The sequence below is a fragment of the Cryptotermes secundus genome, unplaced genomic scaffold, assembly GCF_002891405.2.
Source record: "Cryptotermes secundus unplaced genomic scaffold, Csec_1.0 scaffold2716, whole genome shotgun sequence".
In the NCBI taxonomy this organism is placed as follows: domain Eukaryota; kingdom Metazoa; phylum Arthropoda; class Insecta; order Blattodea; family Kalotermitidae; genus Cryptotermes; species Cryptotermes secundus.
In genome coordinates this window covers 86,829-111,615 of record NW_019722992.1, presented here as the reverse complement: position 1 = coordinate 111,615, position 24,787 = coordinate 86,829, and the positions used below count along the sequence as shown (strand labels likewise).

The window sequence follows — 24,787 nt, the reverse complement described above, 5'->3', positions numbered from 1 at the left end:
TTTTTTTTTTTTTGCCACGTACTATCTCCATGAAACTGGGTCCATCTTGAGAGACTTCCGGTTGCTGTCCTACTAAGAATTTGCCAACATTTTATGGAAGCCGAAAGTTGATTATTGTGTTCACAGAAGCCTGCTATTCTGAGGCAGATGAATCCGTCCGTATCATCCCATCATATTTCCCTACAATCCACCCTAATATTATCCTCCAACCCACATTTAACTCTTCCTAGTGGTTTCTTTCCTTCTGGCGTTCCCACATAGCAGAAATTGGTGCGACATTTTTCATATTCGGCGATCGACGAGGCCCTGGTCCTATCTGATACACTGATCTCCAGTAATCGCTGTGATCTTCCTGAGATCTGACCGACCTGTGAGTTAAACACGTTGGTGTACAAAGAGAGACTGAAATACAGAGGATTCTAGCCATTAGGAAAATTAATTGCTGATACTGTAGTCTTACTATATAAGAGAATCCAGATTCGTGAGTTTTGTTTGCCACCTGAAGCACGTCCTAAGGCGGTCGTTATTGTGTATTTGTTACAAGATTTATGTTCTCTAGGTAAGCACTTTCGTTCCTCCACTTCTCCACTTAATTGAATGTTTATCGCAGTTGTTTTTTTATATAAAACTTTATGTCGGCTTTTATGGGTCTTGACGCAAACTGGGAGATGATGGGTTGGGTTATCCAGCCTTTAAGTCACTGATACTAGGGATACTAATAATTGCAAGATATTTATTAAAAGTTTTTGAGCTGGCGGTCAATCAAGTTGGGGTAGATGTGCTGCTGTGTGAACGTACTTGTGCTTGGGAAGTGGCTGTTTCGCATCTGGGTCAGGTTACCAGCTTTCCGGTCTTAAGTTTTTCTACGTCTGATTTAGTCTGTCTAGGTGAATGCCGGGATAACTACTTCAAAGGGCTTCTACTGTCTCCGTCCGAAATCTTAACCACCAACCACGTGTTGCAGTCAGATCATACTGCGGTAGTAAGAAAGTTGACCTCGAGGTTTCGATGGATGCACAAGTTTTCAGTCCCCTCCCCCAATTACAAAAGGAATCTTTTATTGCTGTATATCCATCTGTGGGGGTACGCGGTAGTGTAGTTGGTTGAGGCACTATGCTACACGCCGGAAGGCCACGGGTTCGATTCCCGATGAGGTCGTTGGATTTTTTTAATTGACCTAATCCTTCCAGTCGCACTATGGCTCTGGGGTCGACTCAGCCTCTAACAGAAATGAGTACCATGAATCTTCCTTGGGGGTAAAGGACGGCCAGCGCGTAAGGCTGACAACCTGACCGCCATCTATGAGCCGATTTTCTAGAAAATGTGGGACCCTCGATGTCTCACAACCCTATGGGCCTTCACGGCCTGTTATATGGATAGCTTTTTATATCCAGATGATGTGTATGTGTCTGTGTAAATATGTATATACTTGTTTGTGTGTGTGTGTGTGTGTGTGTGGATGGATAGATGCGCTGTTCGTTGGCGCCTGAACGGTTGGACGGATTTGATTCATATTCGGAATTTAGTTTATACATCGTAGGTTGATGCCCTTTGTATATGAACATTCCGGTTCAAAACATGGTGGCCCTTCAGCTTTAACCTCAAAACACGAAAGGGCAATTTTCCCAGAAACGGTTGAAATGATTTTGATTAAATTTGAGCAATTTATATAGACGATCGCTCTAAATAAAACTGCTTAACGGTACGCCCTCTGGTGGTCAAATGCAGAATGTCAGTTTTCTAGACACCAACACTACCGATCCGGTCCCACGGATTTCAGAGTTCGATATTCAGCAGCCAGACGTGGCCTACGTAACAACAGTTGATTTCGTTTCGAGGGTAACGTAGTTAGGGTCAATCGTATATGAGAACGTGTGTGCGATGTCTTTGGGAGGTGGAAATATAAGAAGAGGAAATAATCACATTAGCCTCATACGTGTATCCAGTATGCTTTCGACATTTGAAATGTTCGTCTCATGCTTGTAAGGCCAAAGAAGGACGAAAAGAGGAAATAATCACGTGAGCCCAACAGTAAGTGTGCTTTGGGCTTTTAGGAGTACACATGATATGAATGTTCTGTAAATGAAGGGCTGAGATACAGGACGAGGAAACAATCATGTGAGCTCAGTGATTGAGATTAAGTATACTTTTGGCAATCAAGGGTACACTGCACTGAATTTTTCGAGGCTGCGGTTCAGAGTAGGAGAGTGAAGCACGTGTTTCGAGTTGTCGCTCGTGACGAAGTGGGAGGCAGTTGCGGGTTCAAATCGTGCCAAACGTTCCCAGCGGAGTCAGCAAGGTCACCTGTACCGTTTTACTTGGTGAGGTATGTCACATTGGTACGAAACAACACAGTAGTATGTCATTTCGGTCATGGGAAATGATTTCTAATGTTTCATATATGTTGAAGTGCGTGAACTTGGCAATGTCAATTTCGTTCCTCTTCCCTTAAGAACAATGGTGGCGGTCCTTACACTGCACATCTGGAAGGTCCAGTTCTACTAAATGAGGAGTCAAATATCTTGACTCTTAATATTCTTTATTTATTCACGTACTGATTGATAATTAGCGGGTTACCACAGCGGTAACAAGACCTACACTCACTCGGGAGATGTTTAGTTTAAACGCGGAGCACCAGGTTTCACCGAGGGCTGCGATTAACCACAATATTGCCTCGTTATGGCTGGTATCCTGGCTAAAACTCGGAACACGTTCATTCTGAATGTGAGCAGGGCGTTATCGTTTGAGCCGACCTGGTCATTGCCTTTAAATTCAGAGAGCCCCCGTTCAGAAGTGCTGCATTACGCGTGTCGCGATCTAGCCGGCAGGACGTGCAGTTCCATCCGTTCAGACAGCAGCAATGAAGTCCAAAACTTCTCTCTCATTGGAGTCCGTTGTAAGGCTCAGAAGACCTTGAAATCTTAGTAGAACCACGTCTACTGACAGCGTCGCTGAGGGAGTGGTGGTTTCCTCCACAATTTCTGATGTCAGAATTCGTATTCTCACACGCAGTTATTTACAGCTGCTACTGACAAAAGTTAGGTTTCCTGGGAAATATAGGTCTATAATACTATAATAATAATAATAATAATAATAAAAATTTGGATGTAATTCCTGGTAAGCACTCCATAGATTCACTGCAAAAAACAGCTATCCTGGGAACATCACTACGGAAAGTGCTACAGTGCGAAGCTTGAAGCATGAGTGGTGAGGTGCATCGCTGGTTCAAGAAAAGGAATACCAGGAAATAAACCTGTGACAAGAGACGACGACGACGATGATGATGATGATGATGATGATGATAATAATAATAATAACTTACATTAAATATAATTATAATGTCACGATTTAGGATTAGGGGCCTGTACTCGTAGACTGGTTTTGGATTGGATGACTGGATCTATTGACACCTTATACATTGCACTCGTAACTACAAGCAATTACAGTGCTCTCACTAATCTACACACTTTCCGGTTACCATTACTCACGCACTAGGTTCTCAGCCTTCATTAGTCGTAACCTGGCAACGGATTTATGACAGTATCACTTTCACTACAGCACACATGCAGTCTTCTTTGCACAATGTAATTCCTTTCTTGCCATTTATTCTCAATCACCTTCGACCGTCATCTCTGTCAATTCCCTGCTGCAAGTGCCAACTCCGGAACTCGACTCAGTTCTCTGTCCCCAAGCTCATATCCTGGCAGGCTGGCTTCTCGCAACTCAACTGCCTCAGAAAAGACAGCCTCTCTATTTTCTAGAAGGAGTTCTTACAGCTCCGTTTCTTAGCAGAGGAAGTTATTCGATTGTTGCTTGCGTATTCGTAGCAGCGGGAGTGTTTACCGAACAGTTGCCTAGCAATACACGTCTCCTGTGATTTCATTATCCTGGCTTTCGAGCGTCATGTTACAACAACAACAACAACAACAACAACAACAACAACAACAACAACAGCAGCAGCAGCAGAAACAACAACAACAACAACAACAACAAATTGCTATAATATAACAAATATCTTGAATTCAACTGAAACAACATTTCAGGTGAAGCAAAATATGAAATGGTAATAAAGTAATTACTATCTTTTTATTGTAATCCGTCATGCACTGCACCGCTGCACTGTACACTTTGTCTTCTGTGCCCAGGGAAGACAGCATTAAAAGAACACACAACAAAGTAAACAACATATAGAAACAATGAAATAGCCGACAGAAAAGATACAATGGAAGTATTATACGAAATAAACCAATAACAAAAACAACGATGTTCCTAAGGGCACAGAAGGCAAAATGTACAGTGTAGTGGTCTCCCCAATAACAAAAAATGTTTCCTAATTATCGCCCATGTGTGGCCGAAACATGTTGCAACAAGGAATAAATTACATTTTAAAATTAACAAGCACTTTTAGTGTATTAAATATATTTTTAGTGTCTCTTATATAAGGCTATTGTTGCATTATAGACTGTATACGATGTAAAAATGATGCCACAATGCAACAAGATACTGAAATGTAACAAATATAATGAATCTATATTCATTTGTATGAACGGTGACCCACACCACTTGCCTCTTTACTGAGTCTCGAGGAATATTCACAGTTTTATTTTTAAGGAAAGAAGTTATCAGGATGAAGGTTCAATGGCCTTCCTCCTCTAGACACCGTGATTACTGAAGGTTCAAACAATGACTTGCTGAATTCTGTTAACAGGTATGCATCTATAAGTAAACCATGGTCTGTGTTCCCGTCTCTCCGTCTTCAGTCCCAAGTTCGCGGTTTCCGTGCCAGTGTCTTGGCAGGTTGCTTGGGGCGTCTTATATTGTTGTTTTAGCTTGCTTTTCTTATAGTATGTTTGAAGTGAGTTAGACGTATGGTGTTATGTCCGTATATGTCACAGTTTCGTACTTGTCGAGGGAATTTCATAAAATTAAATATGGACGTCATGCCACGAGATGTAATCGCTCGTCAGTACGTGTTTCCAACAGTAATACCAACAAAATGGCGGCCTGAAATTTTAGGGTCGGAGAGATATTAACGCCGCTAAATGTAGAGTTCTGAAATGTTGTATGGTAATACCCCTTCCCTTTTGGCGCTACAGCCCAAATTTGGGCCTTGGCCTACCTCCATGAAACTCTCCCTTTCACTTCGAATTATAGATCTTAGACATTCGGTAGGACTCCTTGGGCGAGTGATCAGCTCGTCGCAAGGCCTCTACCTGTATACAAACACAGGAAAGAAGACATATGCCCACACACTAAACATCTATGCTCTGAGTTGGATTCGAACCCACGATCCCGGCTTCCGAGTGAGCGAAGACAGTGCATGCCTTAGACCGCTCAGCTACCGTGACCGGCGTTGTGTGGTAATACAGTTTAGAAAATCAGTTAAAAAAGAAACAATTGCTCAGTTCTTTAATTTTATTGGGCTCTAATAAACATAGGTACAGGACTCTCAGCAGGTGCAGCGTTCCACGTTCCATGGTCCTGCCTTGTGGCAGTCCATTGCCATAGAGGCACATCGTGTCAGAGCGGGGTTGATATGCTCTTTTCACAGTCACACTCTTGTGACACATTGCATCGAACGCCAGTGATTATTATGCGTTCGTATCCCAGAGGTCCTGTCTTGGGTTATCGGCTTGAAGGGCGGCTGAATTCTTTCGTGCCTTTCTCCAGTTCATCTAGGCAAACGCTGGGGCAGTGCCTATAAATAGTCAACTCTCAGTTTATCATTCAGTGTTGTACTGCAGTTTATCGCTATAAAATCTTTGCAGTTCAGAAATATCATTAAATTGAACTACAGTCGACTAAAAGAAAGAATGGACATAGTGGATTTTCCCCCTTACGTCCGACTAGCTGCTGCCTCCCCTCACTTGCTATCCGTCTCCCACCAGTTTGCACCGTCAACAGACCAAGTAGTTTAAGTAGGGTGGGCGAGCAGGCGACCGAATTATAAGCGCACTGCAGTGTGGATTCTTTCGTTGACTCTATAGTGCAGTGCTCGACTAATGAGCTAGAGATAAGTCATGCAGTCTTTGTTGAAATGTAGAATAACAAATAACGTACTCCAAGAAACAAACTCCTTCTTCAGAAACTACTAGTAGCTTTGCTGTTGCTCAAGAAATTCATATCTTTCATGAAACCGAGAAGACTCATTTCCGGTCACGGTAGCCGAGCGGTCTAAGGCATGTACTGTCTTCGCTCGTTTGGAAACCGGGATCGTGGGTTCGAATCTAACTCAGGGCACGGATGTTTAGTTTGTGTGTGTGCGTTTTTCTGTGTTTGTGTACAGGTAGAGGTCTTGCGACGAGCTGATCACCCGCCCAAGGAGTCCTACCGAATGAGTAAGATCTAGAAAAACCGAAGTGAACGGTGAAGTTCATGGAGGTAGCCCTAGGCCCACTGGGTCTGTAGTGTCAAGGAAAAAAGAAAAAAAAAAGAAGATTAATTACCATGTTCACAAGAGCCCGCCACCGGTCCCTACCCTCAGCCAGTTCAGTAAGTTCATATCATATTTGGCACGAACCTTCATATACCGTAAAACACGAGAAATTTTGGGCGAACTCAGCGATTATTAGTTACATAAGAGGGACTTTTGTTACATAGACAAGTTGTATGATAAAGTTTCTGTGTTTGCGAGTTACGTCCTTTTGTCATGTCGTCCTACTCCACTTTGTTCCAGAAACATTTCGCGTTCCTGATGTTTGGTTGTCACGATTCCCACGAAGGATACACCGTCTAATAAGTTCAAGGGTCGGAGCTTACCGTCGTGGTCTGTAGATTTTATTGGCCGTGATATTACGCCGGACTTGCTTCACTGCTCCGGAAAATCATCGTGGACATTAGAGTGTTGGAAGTTTCGTGATTTGATCATTAATCTTTGTGATGTAACAAGCCTTCTGAAGACCGGTGCTAAATGTTAGTTTGTTTCTTCAACGCGGTATATTTTCACGCCTGTTGAATTTGGTGGTACAGCATTTGGAATAAATATAACATACTAAATCCAATTTTTTTTTTTCAATTTAGCTAATCCTTCCAGCCGCACTATGGTCCTGGGTTCGACTCAGCCTCTAACAGAAATGAGTACCAGGAATCTTCATGACGGTAAAGAGCGGCCGGCTCGTAAGGCTGACAACCTCACCGCCATTGAGCCGATTGTCTATAAAATGTGGGCGCCTCAACATCTCACAACCGTTGGGCCTCCATGACTTGTTACGTGGATAGCTTTACCTTCTTTTACCTTTTACCAAATCCCCACATCACGATTCACTCCATGCCTTCACATTCTGTTTACTAACGATTTATTTTAACGCTATCCTCCCATTTGCGTCTAGGCTCCCAAGTTGGCCCGTTTCTTCAGGTTCACATCATCTCCTTTTATGACGTATCCTGTCCATATCAGCCTCTTAGATTTCGTCACCACAGTGATATTTTGTAAAGAGTATGCTATTGCAAAGATGAAAAAGTAGAAACCACCAGGTATTGATCGAATTCCGGCAAAGCTTATTCAAGCAGGAGGTGAAACGTTAGGTTCTGAGACCATAAACTCATTAAGTCCGTATGGAATAAGGAAGGATTGGCTGGACAGCGGAAGGAGTCTGCTATTGTACTTGTTTACAAGAGGGGCGATGAAACACTACAGTAATAATCTGAGCATATCACTGTTATCAACTTCATACAGTTTCCTTCTCTCAAAATTAGTCCAATATGTATACGAAATTATTGAGATTACAGTAGTAGGTTTCGACGTAATAGATTAACTACTGATCAGATTTGTTGCATTCCTTAAATACTGGGGAGAAAAATTGTAGTATAATGAAACAGTACTTCAGCTGTGTATGATTTGAGGTTTTCACGGCGGTGACTATGAAGAAAGCAGTCTTCTGCAATGTGGCACCGTGTAGATGTGGTGTTAACCGACGTTTCGGAGGAACGTATCGCAGACTGGTGGTCTGCTTGCACCGGTTCTCACGGTCTCTTCTCTTGCGGATTTTCTTATTTTTCCTTCTACCATGAATATGGAGGCGATACGTTCCTCCGAAACGTCAGTTAACACCACATCTACACAGTACCACATCCCAGAAGACTGCTTTCTCAGTACTTCAGCTGTTGGTGAACTTCAGGCTTCAAGAAAACCTATGGATTAATTAGAAAGTAAGATCTGTACAGTATTCTCATCGAGTTTGATATACGCAAGAAACTAGTTAGGATCATTAAAATGCGTTTGAAGTCCATATATGTGGTCGTTTGTCTGACATGTTTCCTGTTCATATTGGTCTAAAACAAGATGTGTTTAGATCTGAGGTTTTCACGGCGGTGACTTTGAAGAATTCCGTATTCTGTGAAATTGCGCCGTGTAGATCTTGTGTGAACGACGTGTCGGAGGATGTATCGCCTCCATCTTCTACACTGAAGATGGAGGCGATACGTTCCTCCGAACTGTCCGGTCACACAGCGCACATCCCAGAAGACGACATTCTTCAAAGAGATGCTTTTGTTACCATTGCTTCTCATCTTTGCTTTAGAATATGGTACTTGGGAGGAAAGACGAATGCACACAGTGTTTTGGTGGAAAATCTAGAAGGAAAGAGACCACTAAGAAGACCTAGACATACGTGGGACGATAATATTAAAATATATCTTAAGACATAGGATGGACTATTGAGGAGTATATTGATCTGGCACATGATGGTGACTAGCGGCGAGCTCTTGTGAACACGTTGATGAACCATCAGATCCCATAAAATTTTGGGGGATATTTCGAGTGGCTGAGTGACTCTTGGCTCCTCAAGGATTCGTCTCGGGGTTAGCTAAGGAGTAAGGCCTTTATATAACGGAGCTCGCCATTAATGCAGTTTTCTTCGCCTTTCTGCTGCAGCTTCTCCCTTTCGCCAAGATAGTTCCGTCGAAGGCCGCGCCATAGCTCAAGCGGTTAGTCGCTGGCTTCCCACCGCGGCGGCCCGGGTTCGATCCAGGGTCTGGTCAAGTGGGATTTGTGGTGGACAAAGTGGAGCTGGGACAGGTTTTCTCCGAGTACTTCGGTTTCCCTTGCCAATCTTCATTCCACCAATTGCTCCACAATCACCCTCACCTATCATCTGGGGCTGGTAAAATAGGCCAGAAGTGGCTGCAGTACAAGGGACTTGTCCCACCCCACTAGCAGTAAAAAAAAATAGTTCCCTCGTAAACGGGGCCCAGACGGGACAGAACTCGCAAATATAGCGATTGAGTGTGGTATACTGCACGGTCACGGGATCTCCTGCTTTGTTATTTGGGCACGACAGACAGAATTTGATAACGGCACGTGGTCTTACATAGATTTATTGGAAGTTTTTCCTTTTCAAATATGGCCTGTTGTTCTTGCTTGAAACGTTGTGATGGTTCTTAGGGCACAAGTGTCGATTGGTGGAAACTCTTAAGCTGCCCAGAAGTAGTTATGGCTACTCTATTGGTACTGAATTTTGTTACCGAACCTACATTTTTGTACGTTTGTCAAGTATTGCAGGAGAGAAATTCTTTATAACACAAATGGAAAGACGTACTCCAGTTTGGATCACACGTTTTATTTATAAAAATCTATTGTACAATTTTCGTTGATGTGATATTCATTTATTGCGAAGCTTCATTATTTTCGTGACGTCAAATCAACAGCAATAACACTGCACATTTCTATTTTCGTCCAAGTAAACCGACGGTAGAGATATTATGTAGTACAGATTTAGCTATAAATGGTTTTACTTGTGTGTTTTATTAATTAGACATTAATTAGAGACTTTCAGGTAAAATCCATTTAATTCTAACGAGATTGCATGTTAGATCATGCCCCGATATACGTACAATGAGCCATTTTTTAGAAATGTTTATGTTCAGTTTTTCTGTCATGTATGGACATGATAATGGACCGATAATGACCAGTTTCAACTATGTTTATAATATTTCAGCGTGACCCAAAAATATCATTGTAATCTGTTGGTCATACTCTGATGTTGTAGGTTCATTTTGTTCAGTCGTGCAAAGAACACACGTGTTAGAAGCAGCATTCATAGCATCAGACAATCGGCCACTGAACATTTGAATCAGGTTCACATTCGAAGAAAGCACGGTTACCTCACTTGTTCTTCCAGCAATCAAGAAAATGCTGTCCATCCTGTGGTTATTGTATGAGGTCTTCTAAAATTGAACGTCGGAAGACTCGCTGATTACTGTAAATGTGAAAAACTATTGTGGCCCATTTGAGGTTGTAATGTTTGTAACAAGGGAACCAAAACCCCTCTAAGTCATCAATCCTCTTGGGTACTGAACCCTTTCTAATGAAAATAAAGTGCTGAGCTGTGCACGAGCTTCGAAGCAGGACATGTAATGTAAAACACTCAGAACCAGTTGACGCCAGTGATATATTCATGCAGCTTGTCAATTCCGCTGGAAATATTCGACAGAAAAGATGTGTAGAAAGAAGAATAGACACTTCTGATTATGTATGGCGGTATGCTGGACACTGACCTTCAGTCCGATAGATTTCAGTAAGAGAGATTGAAATACTGTGGAAACATGGATATTGTCGTATGAGGAAATCTGTTTTTGAATTTTGTGATGGTTCTCTCTGGCCTGTTTTCTGTCCCATGCTCTGTACTTTGACATTCAGCCAACTTGTCATTTTTACTTCCTGACATGAGAATTAAAGTGGACTCGAGTCTACGTAACTCTTGTCAAACGTCCTGTGAGGACAGGCACAACAGTTTCTGCGGAGGCGTGGACATAATTTCGTGACGATGATGGTGCTGATGATATTCCGATAGTGAACAATAATTCATATTATTTCTTTATTTGTGTTTTCTAACTAAACCGTTACAGGCCCCAATTACTGAGTTCTCAAAATCAAATAAATTAAAACCAAAAGAGAACAGGACACACATGTAGGACAAATGCACGTACACACAAGATATCTTGCGGATGCTGTCATAGGCTTCTTAACAGGGGCAGCCTGTAGTCATCAGATTGTACTGGTGGGTTAAGTCTTAAATGCTCTGTGTGCAGGGAAGAATACGGCAAGAACATTGCAGTATGTTTTTAAATGAAAGAAGGGCGTGTCCATGTTCTAGACCAGATTCGAACCCGCGATCCTAGCGTTCGCTCAGTTACACAATGTGAACACTGACGTTGGCTTCCATACAAAATTTCCAGTGACAGAAATCCAGCGTTCGTTGTCCTCACCACTGTGTGCATGACGTTATAGCAACTTTGATACTGCGCTGGAAGATGTCTGCAATGAAGCGAAAGATTGGGTTCAGTCAAATCACTGCACGTTGTCACTGACCAGAAGACAACAATCCAATCACTACAGAAAACTTGTAAAAGTACCTGGGACATGGCTCAACCTGCATTAACAGTGAAGCAAGTATATGCGTCTTAAGGCCCGAAGTGCTTTCCTTGTTGTGATCTTTCCAACAAGATAAGCACCAAAGTGGGGCGTTGGTCCCATGAGCTGTAGAGATCAAAAGGAGAGACGAATGAATGTAGAACACGATCTGCGTTGCATAACGGAAGAGATAGCACGTGACACAAGTAACGCCGGCGGCTGGCATCGTCTTGTTTTCTTCTCGCGTCATGTTTATGTTCGCCCTGACGCCGTGCGGGTATCTGTTGCACATTCTCTCAAAATGACTGAGGGGCCTTATTTCGCGGCCTGTCGTGATTCGTTTTCAATTCATGACACTTCACAGGAAGCATGTTAATATAAGCACTGTAAATCGTGTCCATATTCGTAGAATTAGAACCATTTAAGCTGGCGTCTTGGTGCCACAGATATATATATCGGTGACCTTGAAACACGTCTACGTTAAAAGTCCTCCTCTATGTCTTTGCCGCTGCAGAGGCCTATTTCGTAAATGCCGTTGAATAAATGCATGCAACTCTGTGACAAGTGGAATTGTAAGGGCGGCCGCACACCAACTGCGTCAAGACAAGCATCAATACATGGGACAAAACACGCAGTCTTGCTATGTTCGTGATACGTCAGCATCATGACTCAGACCGGTGTGCGGTGGTTTTCATAATCTCATTCGTTTCAACTGTGCTCCTTTCTTTGCTTCATGTTTCAGACATCTTGTCTTGATCGTTACATGTCTTGACGTATGCCGGTGTGCGGCCTACCTTTTTTTTTTCCTTGGCACTACAGCCCCAGTGGGCCTAGGCCTACCTCCATGAACTCCGTTCACTTCGGTTTTTCTCGATCTTACACATTCGGTAGGACTCCTTGGGCGAGTGATCAGCTCGTCGCAAGGCCTCTACCTATAGACAAACACAGAAAACGCACACAAACATCCATGCCCTGAGTGGGATTCGAACCCACGATCCCGGCTTCCGAGCGAGCGAAGACAGTACATGCCTTAGACCGCTCGGCTACCGTGACCGGCGCGGTCTACCTTACGTATCAGTAAATCAATGTACTGGCTCTCACTTTAAACTTAGTAGGGAGGCATGAATGATGAGATTGTCCATAAGTAAGCAAGCACGAATAAAATGTATAACATGTGTAGGCCTGTTAGGAATATTATGATCAATTTGAGTATAATTTAACAATGATTTTGTCAACTGAAGAGATTCTAAAATTATGGCCTCTGTAGTTTAGTGGTCAGAGTTCCTGGCTACAGATCCAGAGGTCTCGGGTTCGATTACCGACGCTACCAGATTTTCTAAGAAGTAGCGGATCTGGAACGGGGTCCACTCAGCCTCGTGAGGATATCTGAGGAGCTACTTGAATGGAAAAGTATCGGCCCCAAGAAAACCGAGATTAACGGCCGTGGGGATTAGTTGCCCTGACCACTCGACACACTCTATCCACTAAAGTTGGCACTAACTTCGCAGACAAGCGGCGGTCGCTCGGTCGATATAGTTCGCTTCCGGATTAAAGCCACGTATTTTTTGTTTGTTTGTATTGCATCGATGAAAGTTGATTGGTGTACGAATGGTGAGGACCTGGAAGTCAGTGTTTTTAAGGCACTATCCCACCAATCGCATGGATAAACTGACAGCGGAACAACCCCCCCTAGCCAAGATATCTCGCAGTCCGGCCGAGATTTAAATCAGTTACCTCCAGAATACAAGTCAAACGCGTAACTATCGTAGTGATTTGCCCAGTGATAGGGAGCTTAGGGCATTTGCACTCCACGCTCGTGTTCGTCATTTTATCCGCAACATTAGCACTGAGAAGTTATCTCAGAACATTGTTGATATGTCTAACACAACATAATGTTTATTTCCTGTCAGTACCTGTTTCGGAGCGTAACGTCATCTTTACTCGATGATTAAATTTTCTGTAGACTAGTCTTTTAAAATCCAGTATATCCAATCAGTTGTATAGTAGAAATTGTACTTATTGTACGGTCCCAATTAAATATGCTTTATTTACAATTTAGCTTCAATCTAATTATGGCTAACAAATTCCAATAGGAACCAAGTAATTATCATTAAGTTAAAGGAGCAGAGTTTCTTTTTAAATCTAATGGTTTCTCAGGAAGTGAATAATTCACTATGGAATCCGTAGATTCATTGCCGTGGTTACAACAGCTCACATCTGAGAATGAGAGGAGCCTAAACACGGTACCTTCTGAGGAGTGAAAGTTAAAGAGAAGGCGAAATAGAACAGGAAGGGGTGTTGTAGGGTGTCGAATGACCAGTTCTCGATCTCGGGACAGCTTTCTAGCGATCATTATCGCGAACTGTTCTAGCCAATGGCAATCCACGGAAATCTGCGTTCTGATCTGGTTTTAAGAGGATGGAGGGGTTTACTTGGTGAGCTTCGTCTAATAACGACTGACCTGCAGGTGGTCACGAATTTGCACGCCTTTGACCATGTGGTCAGAGTTGACCTTTTTCCAAATTGTCTTAGAGAATATAAAGAAAAAAATACTGAACCGTAACATGATTAATTCTGTACTCTTAGATTAGGTAGAACTTGGAACGGATTACGTAAGTCGTATTGTGTATGACGTTGTTTGTGCTTGTAAGAACCTGACCTCTCGCCCCTCTCTGTGGCTGTAATTCGATGTAATACTGCCTGAACCAGTATTTATGAAATTTGGTACGTAGATCGTGACACCTGAGCCCATCTCAACGGCGTACTTCATAAATATCTCCCATCAGTCCGTGTTGCTAGGCAACGGTTTCGTAAACACGTTTCCGCGGCAGACGAGGATTGTTGGATGCGTCGTTTTCTATGCGGTCTGTGTCATATCAAAGGAAAGTATGCGATTGGTTCTTACAAGAACTTGCATATTCATTATCTGTCATATAAACTCTAGTACCGAAAGCCCGCCCGTCCGGGAGGGCGCCAGGATTACCGAGCTTGGAGTTTGCTGCACTTCATTTAACGTCATATATGGTTTTTCAACAAGCATTCCACCTCTCTTTTCTGAAATAGCCTCACTTTATCTCTATTACTCAGGAAATCTTGTTTCCTTGCCTACTTTTTTTTACTAGAAGTCGGAGTTCAGCAGATTAAGCAATGTTCGTATTTCCGATGTCTTAACTACAGAATTTTATGGTTTTGTTTGAGTCCCTAGTCAAAATTCAGTGATCGTATCTATAAGGCGTAGTTTAGAGTATAATATTGTCATTCAGTAAATAGAATATGAGGGTATAGGGTGGATTTAACTGGCTCAGGGTAGGTTTCAGTTACTTGCTGTTGTGACCACGGTGTTGAAGTTTCCGGCTCCATAGAAGATGGTGAATTTCTTCTGAGCAACCATCAACTCCTCCTTGGAATTTTTTAGTTATAGCAATCGAGAGAACTTGAGATGTGGTAGCAACACAAAAGAAATTGTATACATAGCTAACGTGGTGGTATATCATCGAACAGTATTTAACTTTGTTAACGTAGTTACTTTGTTCAGTTTCAAATAACACGGCCGGAGATATCTTCTATTTTTTCTTTATTTGATAGAGGTAATTTTTTTAAGTTTACTCGTGGGGTGAGACTGTGTCCACTTGGTACTGCATGCACTGTTTGGCCTATTGTATACCAGCTCCACATGATAGAGTATGATGATGATTGTTGAACAATCGGTGGAATGCGGATTGGCCGGAGAAACCAAAGCACTAATAGAAAACACCTGCCTCAGTGCCACTTTGTCCATCACAAATCCCACATGACCTTACCCGTGCTCGACCCTGGACCACCGCGGTGGGAAGCCGGCGACTAACTGCCTGAGCTATGGCACGGCATTTGGTAGAAGTAACTGATTAATCATTACAGTGAGATATTTAAAATTTGGTAATGACATTGATTGTAAATTATGTACGTTCGTGTCTTATATGTCACAAGTTACAAATATTTCTACTGTGGGAAATTTAAGAGTTATTTGAAAACTATTCAGTAGAACTATGGAAATAAGTGTACCTTTTGATCTGAACACGTTAAGTTGCCTGCATAATATAAATCATCATGATTTCCCTTGTGTGTCTGCAAGAACCGTGCATTTGGAGTGGTTCACAATGCTTCAGGCTTACGAACCTGTTGCTGCATAATTCATGCAGACCGCCATGACTCTCCCAATTTAACCAGCGCATAGAACTTCAATGTAGTGGATTTCGGTTCGTGACCCAGTCATTGTGTGGTATATGGAACTGCGACTGGACAAATTTCACTCTTCCGTGGAGCCTTTTGTGATCATACCACCCGATACTCCTGACTTTACTGACACGTAATCACACCACCTGTGATCTTGACTTCTGGAGACTTTCGCAAGCATACCACTGACGCTCCAAACTCCAGGAAAAGGTAAAGGTATTCCTGTAACAGGCCGTGAAGGCCCATAGAGCTGTGAGATGTGCAGGCTCTCACATTCTCTAGACAGTCGGCTCACAGATGGCGGTAAGGTTGTCAGCCTTACACGCTGGTCTCCCTTTACCCCCCCCCCCATAAAGTTTTCCTGGTGTTCATTTCTGTTAGAGGCTGAGTCGACCCCAGGGCCAAAGTGAGGCTGGTAGGATTATAGACTTGAAAGGATTCTGACGATGGTGTATACTGTACTTCTTTTGGCTTATTTTGGACTTCACCCATCGTCTGGTATGTAAAAGACAAAAGACCACGACGTTTCGGAGACTGGATCTGTCTCCGTCTTCAGGTGGATAGAGAAGGATAAACCTACTCAGTTGGGCCCGTTAGAAAGAGCTAGCCTCAATGACTGGTCTTTTGTCTTTTACATACCAGACGATGGGTGAAGTCCAAAATAAGCCAAAAGAAATATGGAAGGATTATGTCAATTGAAAAATATGCAATGACCTCATCGGGATTGGAACCCGCGACCTTACGGCTTCTAGCATATTGCTTCGACAAACTACGCTACTGCGTGACCCTCAGACTCCTGGAGACCTAGTAATCATACCATCTGTTGCGTCTGGTTTCTGGAGACCCATGTGACGCTGCTAACTTCAGGAATCCTCGACTCCAGAATTGCTCAGTTGGGTAGGGAGGTTCGCACGGACAATTTACGTGACCAATAAAGTGAACAGTAATTCAGAAAGAATTCAAACGCAGAAGACATTGATAATTGTGTCTGAATGGCTGGCCGCCTCTAATTCGCTGCGACGGAGCACTAAGAACATGCACGAACGAAACGACAGCCGGCTGAAGGAGAGACGTGACCCAGGCTGAGACGGAGTTACGAGTACCACGCTGTCCGACGTGCACTGCTGCTGATATGACTGTAGGTGGAAGATTTTTCTTCTGCGCCAGTAAAGAATTCAGAAAATAATTTCTTTACGAAATTTTTCCTGCAGAAGCTTAGTATGCTCGATCCTTTTCCGGACAAAATGTTTTCTTGTTACTTATTTAGCGACGCTGTTGCAACTCAGACCAATGTTTCTCAACCCTTTTTATATTGTAACCCTTATTGATAAAGTATTTTATGTTCCCCAAGTGACTAACGTTGTCAGGCACAATTTTTTCTACAATAGCAACATATTTGTATAAACAATCGTAACTCTTTTTGAAAGATATTACCTGTTGGAAATAAACTTGTAATCATATTTAAGATTGTGCAAAGAGGATATAAAAACAAAAATTATAGACATTTCAGGCGTGTTTACGACCCCCCCCCCACGTTTCTCTCGCTTACCCTTAAGGATACTTGTACCATCGGTTGAGAAATACGAGTCAGACTGTAGAGTCGACTGGTAGGATGATTAATGAATTATGAATTGGAAAGGCTGTAGAAGGAAGTGGTCACGGCCTGTTTCAGTGTAATAACCAAGCATTCGTTTGGAGGGATTGAGGTAACTCACGAAGACTCTTAGCCAGTATAGCCGGTGTCACGGCCACCATCCGAATGCAAGCCAGAAGTTTTTAGTGCCGGAACCATCTTGCTCGGTATATTTTTCGAAGATACCCGCTAAAGGAAAACCCGCCTCGAAATTCAACGGGTAATCAGTTATTTGGTGTATTTATCTTTGTTTCTTCTCTTATTTATTTCATACATTTAACAACTTCTTTCCTTTCTTCATTAAACTAAAGAATTCAGGTGGCACAACTGAGAATACAGAACTAACACTTGCCTTAGGGGCCGCGCCATAGCTCAAGCGGTTAGTCGCTGGCTTCCAACCGCGGCGGCCCGGGTTCGATCCCGGGTCTGATCAAGTATGATTTGTGGTGGACAAAGTGGCGCTGGGGCAGGTTTTCTCCGAGTATTTCGGTTTCCCCTGCCAATCTTCAATCCACCAATTGCTCCACAATCACCCTCACCTATCAACTGGTGCTAGTACAATAGGTCAGAAGTGGCCGCAGCACAAGGGTCGTAGTCCCACCCCACTAGCAATAAAGAAAAAAACTTGCCTAAGTACGTGAAAACTACTGCGGCGTAGGGACGAGGGAACATACTGTATAATCATAGTCAGCACATTTGCGTAGTCGTGAAACGTTTTGTAATTTTTCTTATGCATAATCTCATTTACACCTATATCTCCCGTATGGTTTCCTGTGTCGTTTTTCAGATTACAATTTTTTGTCATCAGCGCATATCACGTCGCCTTATCCTTATGTGATTTGGGCGTGCCCTAATAATATTTGGCGAAGAGTAAAAATCGTGGGACTGTAAAAGAGAGAAAAAAGACATACAGAACAATTTCAAGGTCGATGATATTAAAGATATTGCTATATATACGCAGGGAGGGACAGAAATACCATGTCATTGTGGGCGAAGACATATCATCAAAGGTGACATTGAGTTACAGACCCGCAGGACCAAGAAGAAGAAGAAGAAGAAGAAGAAGAAGACGAAATAGTGATAAAGGCATTAAGATCTAAAAAACGAAAAGATCGCTGAGTTCAGGCATAATGCAGTTCGGGATGCTGACAGTTTATAGATACGGATACAAGATACTGTTTTGCAGATGTTTCGATACCTGTAGTTGTCGGTATCACAGCTCTGCCATTGATACGCAGTGCGTGGCATGGAGTATGCGGCATCCTAACTTTCACTTCCACTTCTGCCCTCTGCCGTAGCTCTACCATGCTGTATATATTTACCTCCTTGGTTACCAAGCAGTCGCATTGCGTCAGGCAAACAGAATTTAGGTTCTGCTTTCATCCCCTGCGTTTATAGATAGTGACGCTTGTGAGTAGGCGAGCGTTGTATGTCACAGGGGTACTAGTAGACCTTAAGAAGTATTGGCAGTTCGTACTCTGTTTTGTTGAAGGGAAACGTGGATCCTAACGAAGAGAGAAGAAAGGAGTTTTTTTTTTCTTCCTCTTCGCTACTACTTTGGAGCATAGGGCTGATTGCTCAGTTTGATCATTTTTACAGACGGTAGGACTCCCTGGGCGGGTGATCAGCTCGTCGCAAGGCCTCTACTTAAACACAGGACAACACAGACACAGAATAAACGCGTACACACACCAAACATCCATGCCCTGAGTGGGATTCGAACCCACGATCCCGGCTTTCGAGTGAACGAAGACAGTGCATGCCTTAGACCGCTCGGCTACCGTGACCGGCAAAAGGAGCATATAATCTGCTGAAATAATGTTTGAAAACATGAAGTTCTATGAAGAACTGATCTCCTACTTCCCTTTGATACGACCAGATCGCATTGAAAACGACGCTTTCAACAATGCTTCTATTGTTACGTGTGTATTCGTTGCTGCGGGAACATGTTTGCCGAGCCGTTGCCTTGCAGCGGTAGAGGGAATACATACAGACGCACAGAATGATGGAAGGGATTTAGAGGTACAACGTTGAGATCGGCTCAGGTGCCATGATATATGTACCACGTTTCATAACGATAGGCTCAAGCATTCACAAATTTAAAGAAGGGGATATACAGTCTCATACAGACAGCATGGTGATCTCAGAAGCTTAATTTCATTTTTCAAAATAAGGAAGATAAGCTAGAAACCGTCATATATACCAGATTCGATGCGACGAAAAAAGAACGATATTAAGGAAGATGTCGTATTCGCTATAAGAAACAAAACAAGTTAACACACAAATGAAAGACTATGAAACCGGCAACTCACCCCTAATGCCGCGGATAAGCATACCTAGGATGAAGCGGGAAACACTTCTAGTGCCGAGGATAAGCATACCTAGGATGAAGCCGGCTACTCACCTCTAGTGCCGAGGATAAGCAACCCTAGGATGAAGCGGGAACCTCAGCTCTAGTGCCGAGGATAAGCATACCTACGATGAAGCCGGCAACTCACCTCTAGTGCCGAGGATAAGCATACGTAGGATGAAGCCGGCAACTCACCTCTAGTGCCGAGGATAAGCATACGTAGGATGAAGCGGGAACCTCACCTCTAGTGCCGAGGATAAGCATACGTAGGATGAAGCCGGCAACTCACCTCTAGTGCCGAGGATAAGCATAGCTACATCTTTGCTATGTTTAACTGTACTGCTGTACATCCTTCATCCACAGTGCCCAAGCCAGAGAACATACATCACAGGCATATCTCTAACTATGAATTCGCATTTAGTTGTGGGATTTCTGTCGTTATCTATCTGGAAAGGAGTATATCTGCACTTGTATAGGGTCTTAAGAATCTCTTCAGCGGCACTCTACGTACAACAGACCACTGTAAGCGTGATAAATTGGCCTGACCACTATGCAGCATAGAGCCACAAGCAGAGCTATCAGCTAGATCTGCTGTGTTCTCCTTTGCAAACTAGGATAATGAATTCACGAATGTTTCTAAAGCACCTCTTTCATAAATAGGCTTGTAGAAGATGTAATCTGTGAAGGACCCGAAAAGAGAAGTTGAATAAACATAAAGAAAAAGAAGCTTAAGTTGGAGTGGGAAACTTTTTAGCCTGTTTGTCACATGGGAATCTTCCTGCGGGAGAGAATATATCCGACACACCCTGACATTTCTTACTTTCAGCTATTACTCTGAAACGTCAGTCTTTCCGACCGTGACCCCATGTCATCTGTGCTGTTAAAATTCATGATAGAGTTGCGATAAACGCAAAAAGACTTAATTTATACTTAGTTTGTATGTAAAACTGTGGTATATTACATTTCTAAAATCGGCTTATGTTGATTACCGTTTGCTTCAGAATCTTTCACCTTTTCAGCACCGATTTAAGAAAAATTAAGATTAAAAATACAAATCACAAATGTTACATGTTGTTTTGTATGGGGTTGAAAATAGGTCTGTCACTCTGAGCGAAGATCACAGATTTCATTCATTCATCTATGGCTCTACAGCCCTTGTGGACCTTGGCCCCCTTTTCAGTTTCTTAATTTACACACAGTTGGTAGGACTCCTTGGCCGGGAGATCAGCCCATCTTAAGGCCGCTACCTACACACGGCATAAACGCACACAGACATCCATACCTGGAATTGGATTCGAACCCACGATCCCAGCGTTCGAGCGAGCGAAGAGCGTTCATGCCTAAGACCGCACTACCACTGTGGTCGGCGAACATGGATTTAGAGCGTTTAAATGTAGGTTGTAGTGAATAATCGGCCTAAAGCGATTTGTTGTAACGGGAGGAGAAAATACAATAATGCTTAATTTAATAATTTGTATTCTACCAATTATTATTGTTGTTATAAAAACAAGGCGCATAAGATTGGCAAGACATGTGGCACGAATGTTGATAAGAAATGCATACATAATTGTAGTCGTAAAACCTGAAGGGAGGAAACAGCGTGGGAGACTAGGAGTACATGGGAGGATCCTGTTGAAATACATCATAAAGATAAGGGATATGAAATGTTCGCTGAATTGTGGTTGCTGGTAGAGTCAAATGGCCGACTCACGTGAACACAGCAACGAACCTTCCGGTTCCATAAAAGGCGAGCAGTTACTTGACCATAAGAGCGATTATCAGAATCTCAAGTAAGAATACATATGCTCCATGAAGCGAGGTGAGCGTACATTCTTATCCACTATGGATCGGCATGCAGTCCTGAGGTGCTGCTCTATTTCAAACCAAATGACAGGCCACCTGATGAGTTTTTCGAACCCATCACTGAAACGATCCTTTATGTTCTGATCCCGAGAACTGTCCTCAATGGACTTTCAGCATCCGTGAAGTGTGCTGCAGAAAGTTCTGATATTACTTCCGCTATATCGCTCGATGCGCTTCCACTACCGAAGAGATACAAAAGTACTAAGATATTGACTTAATGTCTTGTGCACAATTCAGAATTGTGAAGAAATACGTAGCGAATTTCTAAGATGTGTATGTTTCTGGCATGTAAATATAGTTGAATGTGTGTGTGTGCGTTTTTCTGTGTTTGTGTACAGGTAGAGGCCTTGCGACGAGCTGATCACCCGCCCAAGGAGTTCTACCGAATGTGTAAGATCTAGAAAAACCGAAGTGAACGGAGAAGTTCATGGAGGTAGGCCTAGGCCCACTGGGGCTGTAGTGCCAAGGAAAAAAATAGTTGAATACGTCATTATAATTGCCGCTAGAAAATGGACTCAAATATTTGTTTTAATAACAGAATCACTTTGGTTAAAGCATAACTATTTCTTTAATTTTGTGGGGTGCGGTGAGGCTGAGTCCACTTAGTAAATGAGCCAGAAACTGACCTATTGTACCAGCCTTGGGCGATAGATGAACATGGAGCAATTTGTTGGAATAAGAACTGCGAGGGGATAAAGAAGTACTCGGAGAAAATATATCTCAGTGTCACTTCGTCCAATACAAAACCCTCATGACCTAACACGAGACCGAATGCGGGCCGCCGCGGTTCGAAGAAAGCATCAATAAATATTCATTGTAATGTTTTGGGGGCCCATTACCTTTTTTGAGCATGTTCATCCACAGAGAATCAGCAGTGTTAACATTCGTATTCTCGTGCTCATATTTAAATACAAGGTTTTAGAAACGCTTAGGGTCATTGTTACTATTTGATACAAAGTTAAGAAGTGCCTCTTCAGAAGCAAATGATCAGATCACTTGACAATAGATATTTCGAACAGGAAGGGGACAGTTAGTGCCATTTTACAGTTAAATTGGGGATCGAAAGGTAGTGATTTCTGCTTCTTCACACTTTATGTTACGAATTAAAGGGAGCCAGTTTATATTAGGAATTGGTAGGGGGCAAGTAATACCATTTCACAATTTGTGTTAGGAACTGGTTGGGGGGACAACCACTGCCAATTTACGATTGCACGATTTAAATTTTAATTTGAAGCAGAAATTAATTCGATTTGCATAATTTATATTATGAAGTGTTGGGAGAAAATAATGTCATTTCAAAATTAATTTTAGGTACTTATAGGATGCAGTAACTGTTCCTCCAACGTTGAAATTAAGTATTTAAGGAAATCACTTAAAATCACGATACAGTTTGCGTTAGAAATTGGAATCAGGCAATTAAAACTATTTATCAATGTATACCTATTAGGGAATAGTGAAACAAAATCATTGTCTCTTTTATATATCTATCCATCCATCTCTCTGTCTGTCTATCCATCTATGGCCCTACAGCCATCTGTTGTGCCTTGACCGCTTTTTCAGTTTCTTGATTTTTCACACAATCGTTAGAACTCCTTGGACAGGGGATCAGCCCGTCGCAAGACCGCTACCTGCACGCAGGACATCACAGACACAATGAACGCACACAAACATCCATGCCTCAGGTGGGATTCGAACTCGCGATCCCAGCGTTCGAGCTAGCGAAGGCAGTTCATGCCTTAGACCGCGCGGCCACTGTGATCGGCTCATTGTCTCTTACACAAGCGAAATTAATGACTTGGGGGAGACAATACCACTTCACATTTTGTGTTAGGAAGGGACAGAGGAAAATTAGTGCTGCTCCAATTTTGGAATCCGAAGATCGCTTTACAGATGCTGTGCCTTGTTGCAGATAACGTCCCGGAAAGACTGCAGGAGACCGACGATGAAGGCATCGAGCGGGACTCAGGCGAAGGAGATGACGAGTCCAGCAGTTCTCCTCACCACGTCACGCTGTCGAAAGTCATCGACGTGAGTATCATGTTTATGAGCGCCGTAATTGTCTTCTCTTTTTACAATAACATCTGGTAAAAACATCAGGTTAGAATAGATGCAGGCAGCTACATAGGGAACTCCGAATGCAACTGATACAGAGAGAAAGCTGTAGGCCTACAACTTCCTCGCTGGAATGCTTCTTGTAATGACTCCACAAAATATCTACATCCTCGGATGTCGCAAGATGGAAAGATGGTCATCGAAAATCGAACATGAGAAACCAGTTAAGCTTTTAACAGTTATAAGAAGCCATGAACAAACAACAGCGAATTTCTTACGATGCCCTGGCACAGTTTGTGTGTGTTTGATGTCCATCTTTCCAGTGTTGTATTTTTTTAGGACATTGAAAGGGACCGCCTCTATGGTGTAGTGGTCAGAATTCCTGGCTACAGATCCAGAGGTCCGGGTTCGCTTCTCGGCGCTGGCAGATTTTCTGAGAAATAGTGGTCTGGAACGGAGTCCACTCAGCCTCGTGAGCATAATTGAATGGGAACGTAGTGGCTCCGGTCTAGGAAACCGAAATTAACGGCCGTGGGAATCCGTTGCACTGACCACGCGACACCCTCTATCCGCAAAAGTTGGCAATATCTTCGCCGACAAGCGGCGGTCGCTCGGTCGGTGTAGTTCTCCTGCGGACTAAGACCACGGAGTTTTGTGTGTGTATGTGAACATTGGAAGCTAGAATGTAAATAATCACAATTCAGTGTGTAATTGTGCGCGATGTGTGTCGCTGGACAGCTGAGTTGCCGTAAGGAGAATGCATCCTCTTTGCCTCTTCAAAGGAGCTCGCTATGTAGATCTGAGCCTCAGACTCCAAGGTAGCAGTCAGTTGATAAGTTCCACGATATACTTTGAAAGCCCATTAAGAGTCTGCAAAGTACACCCAAATGAAACAACTGATTAACCTACATAACCTAGAATCCGAAGCATAAGAAAAGCAGAACAGCATTTCAATGAGCAGCAGGGTCCTTCATCACAACCTGTACACCTCATGACGGCCAGTTAGGCCGAAACATGTAGCGACCAAAAAGAGAGACCGAGAAGAGAATCTTAACCGACGTTGCATATAGACGGCAAAAGAGCGGAACGGAAAATCAAATAAAATTTTGCCATTAGGTAGATAGAGGGTGTTTGAATACAGGATGTTCAGAAGAATATTGGGACCTAAGGAGGAGGAAATAAGACGATGCTGAATAAACTGCATAATGAGGATGTTTGTAATTTATATTTATCATTGAATATTATTAGGATGAGCAAGTCGAGGAGAATATACGTGACAGGCAATATAGCATGCTTGGGGAGGTGACAAAGGCTCATAGACTTTCAC

At 42.8% G+C, this 24,787-nt stretch overlaps 1 protein-coding gene across 1 annotated transcript in view; it reads left to right on the top strand.

Annotated features, from left to right (window-relative positions):
- The window catches only part of LOC111861598 (protein spire homolog 1), a gene marked incomplete at both ends in the record, with an annotated part of 89,143 nt that overhangs the window by 18,541 nt on the left and 45,815 nt on the right, over window positions 1-24,787 (top strand). Inside the window, one exon of the mRNA XM_023846295.1 lies at window positions 23,318-23,436. Within this exon, the coding sequence (XP_023702063.1) occupies window positions 23,318-23,436 (119 nt within the window). The remainder of the gene's footprint in view (window positions 1-23,317; window positions 23,437-24,787) is intronic.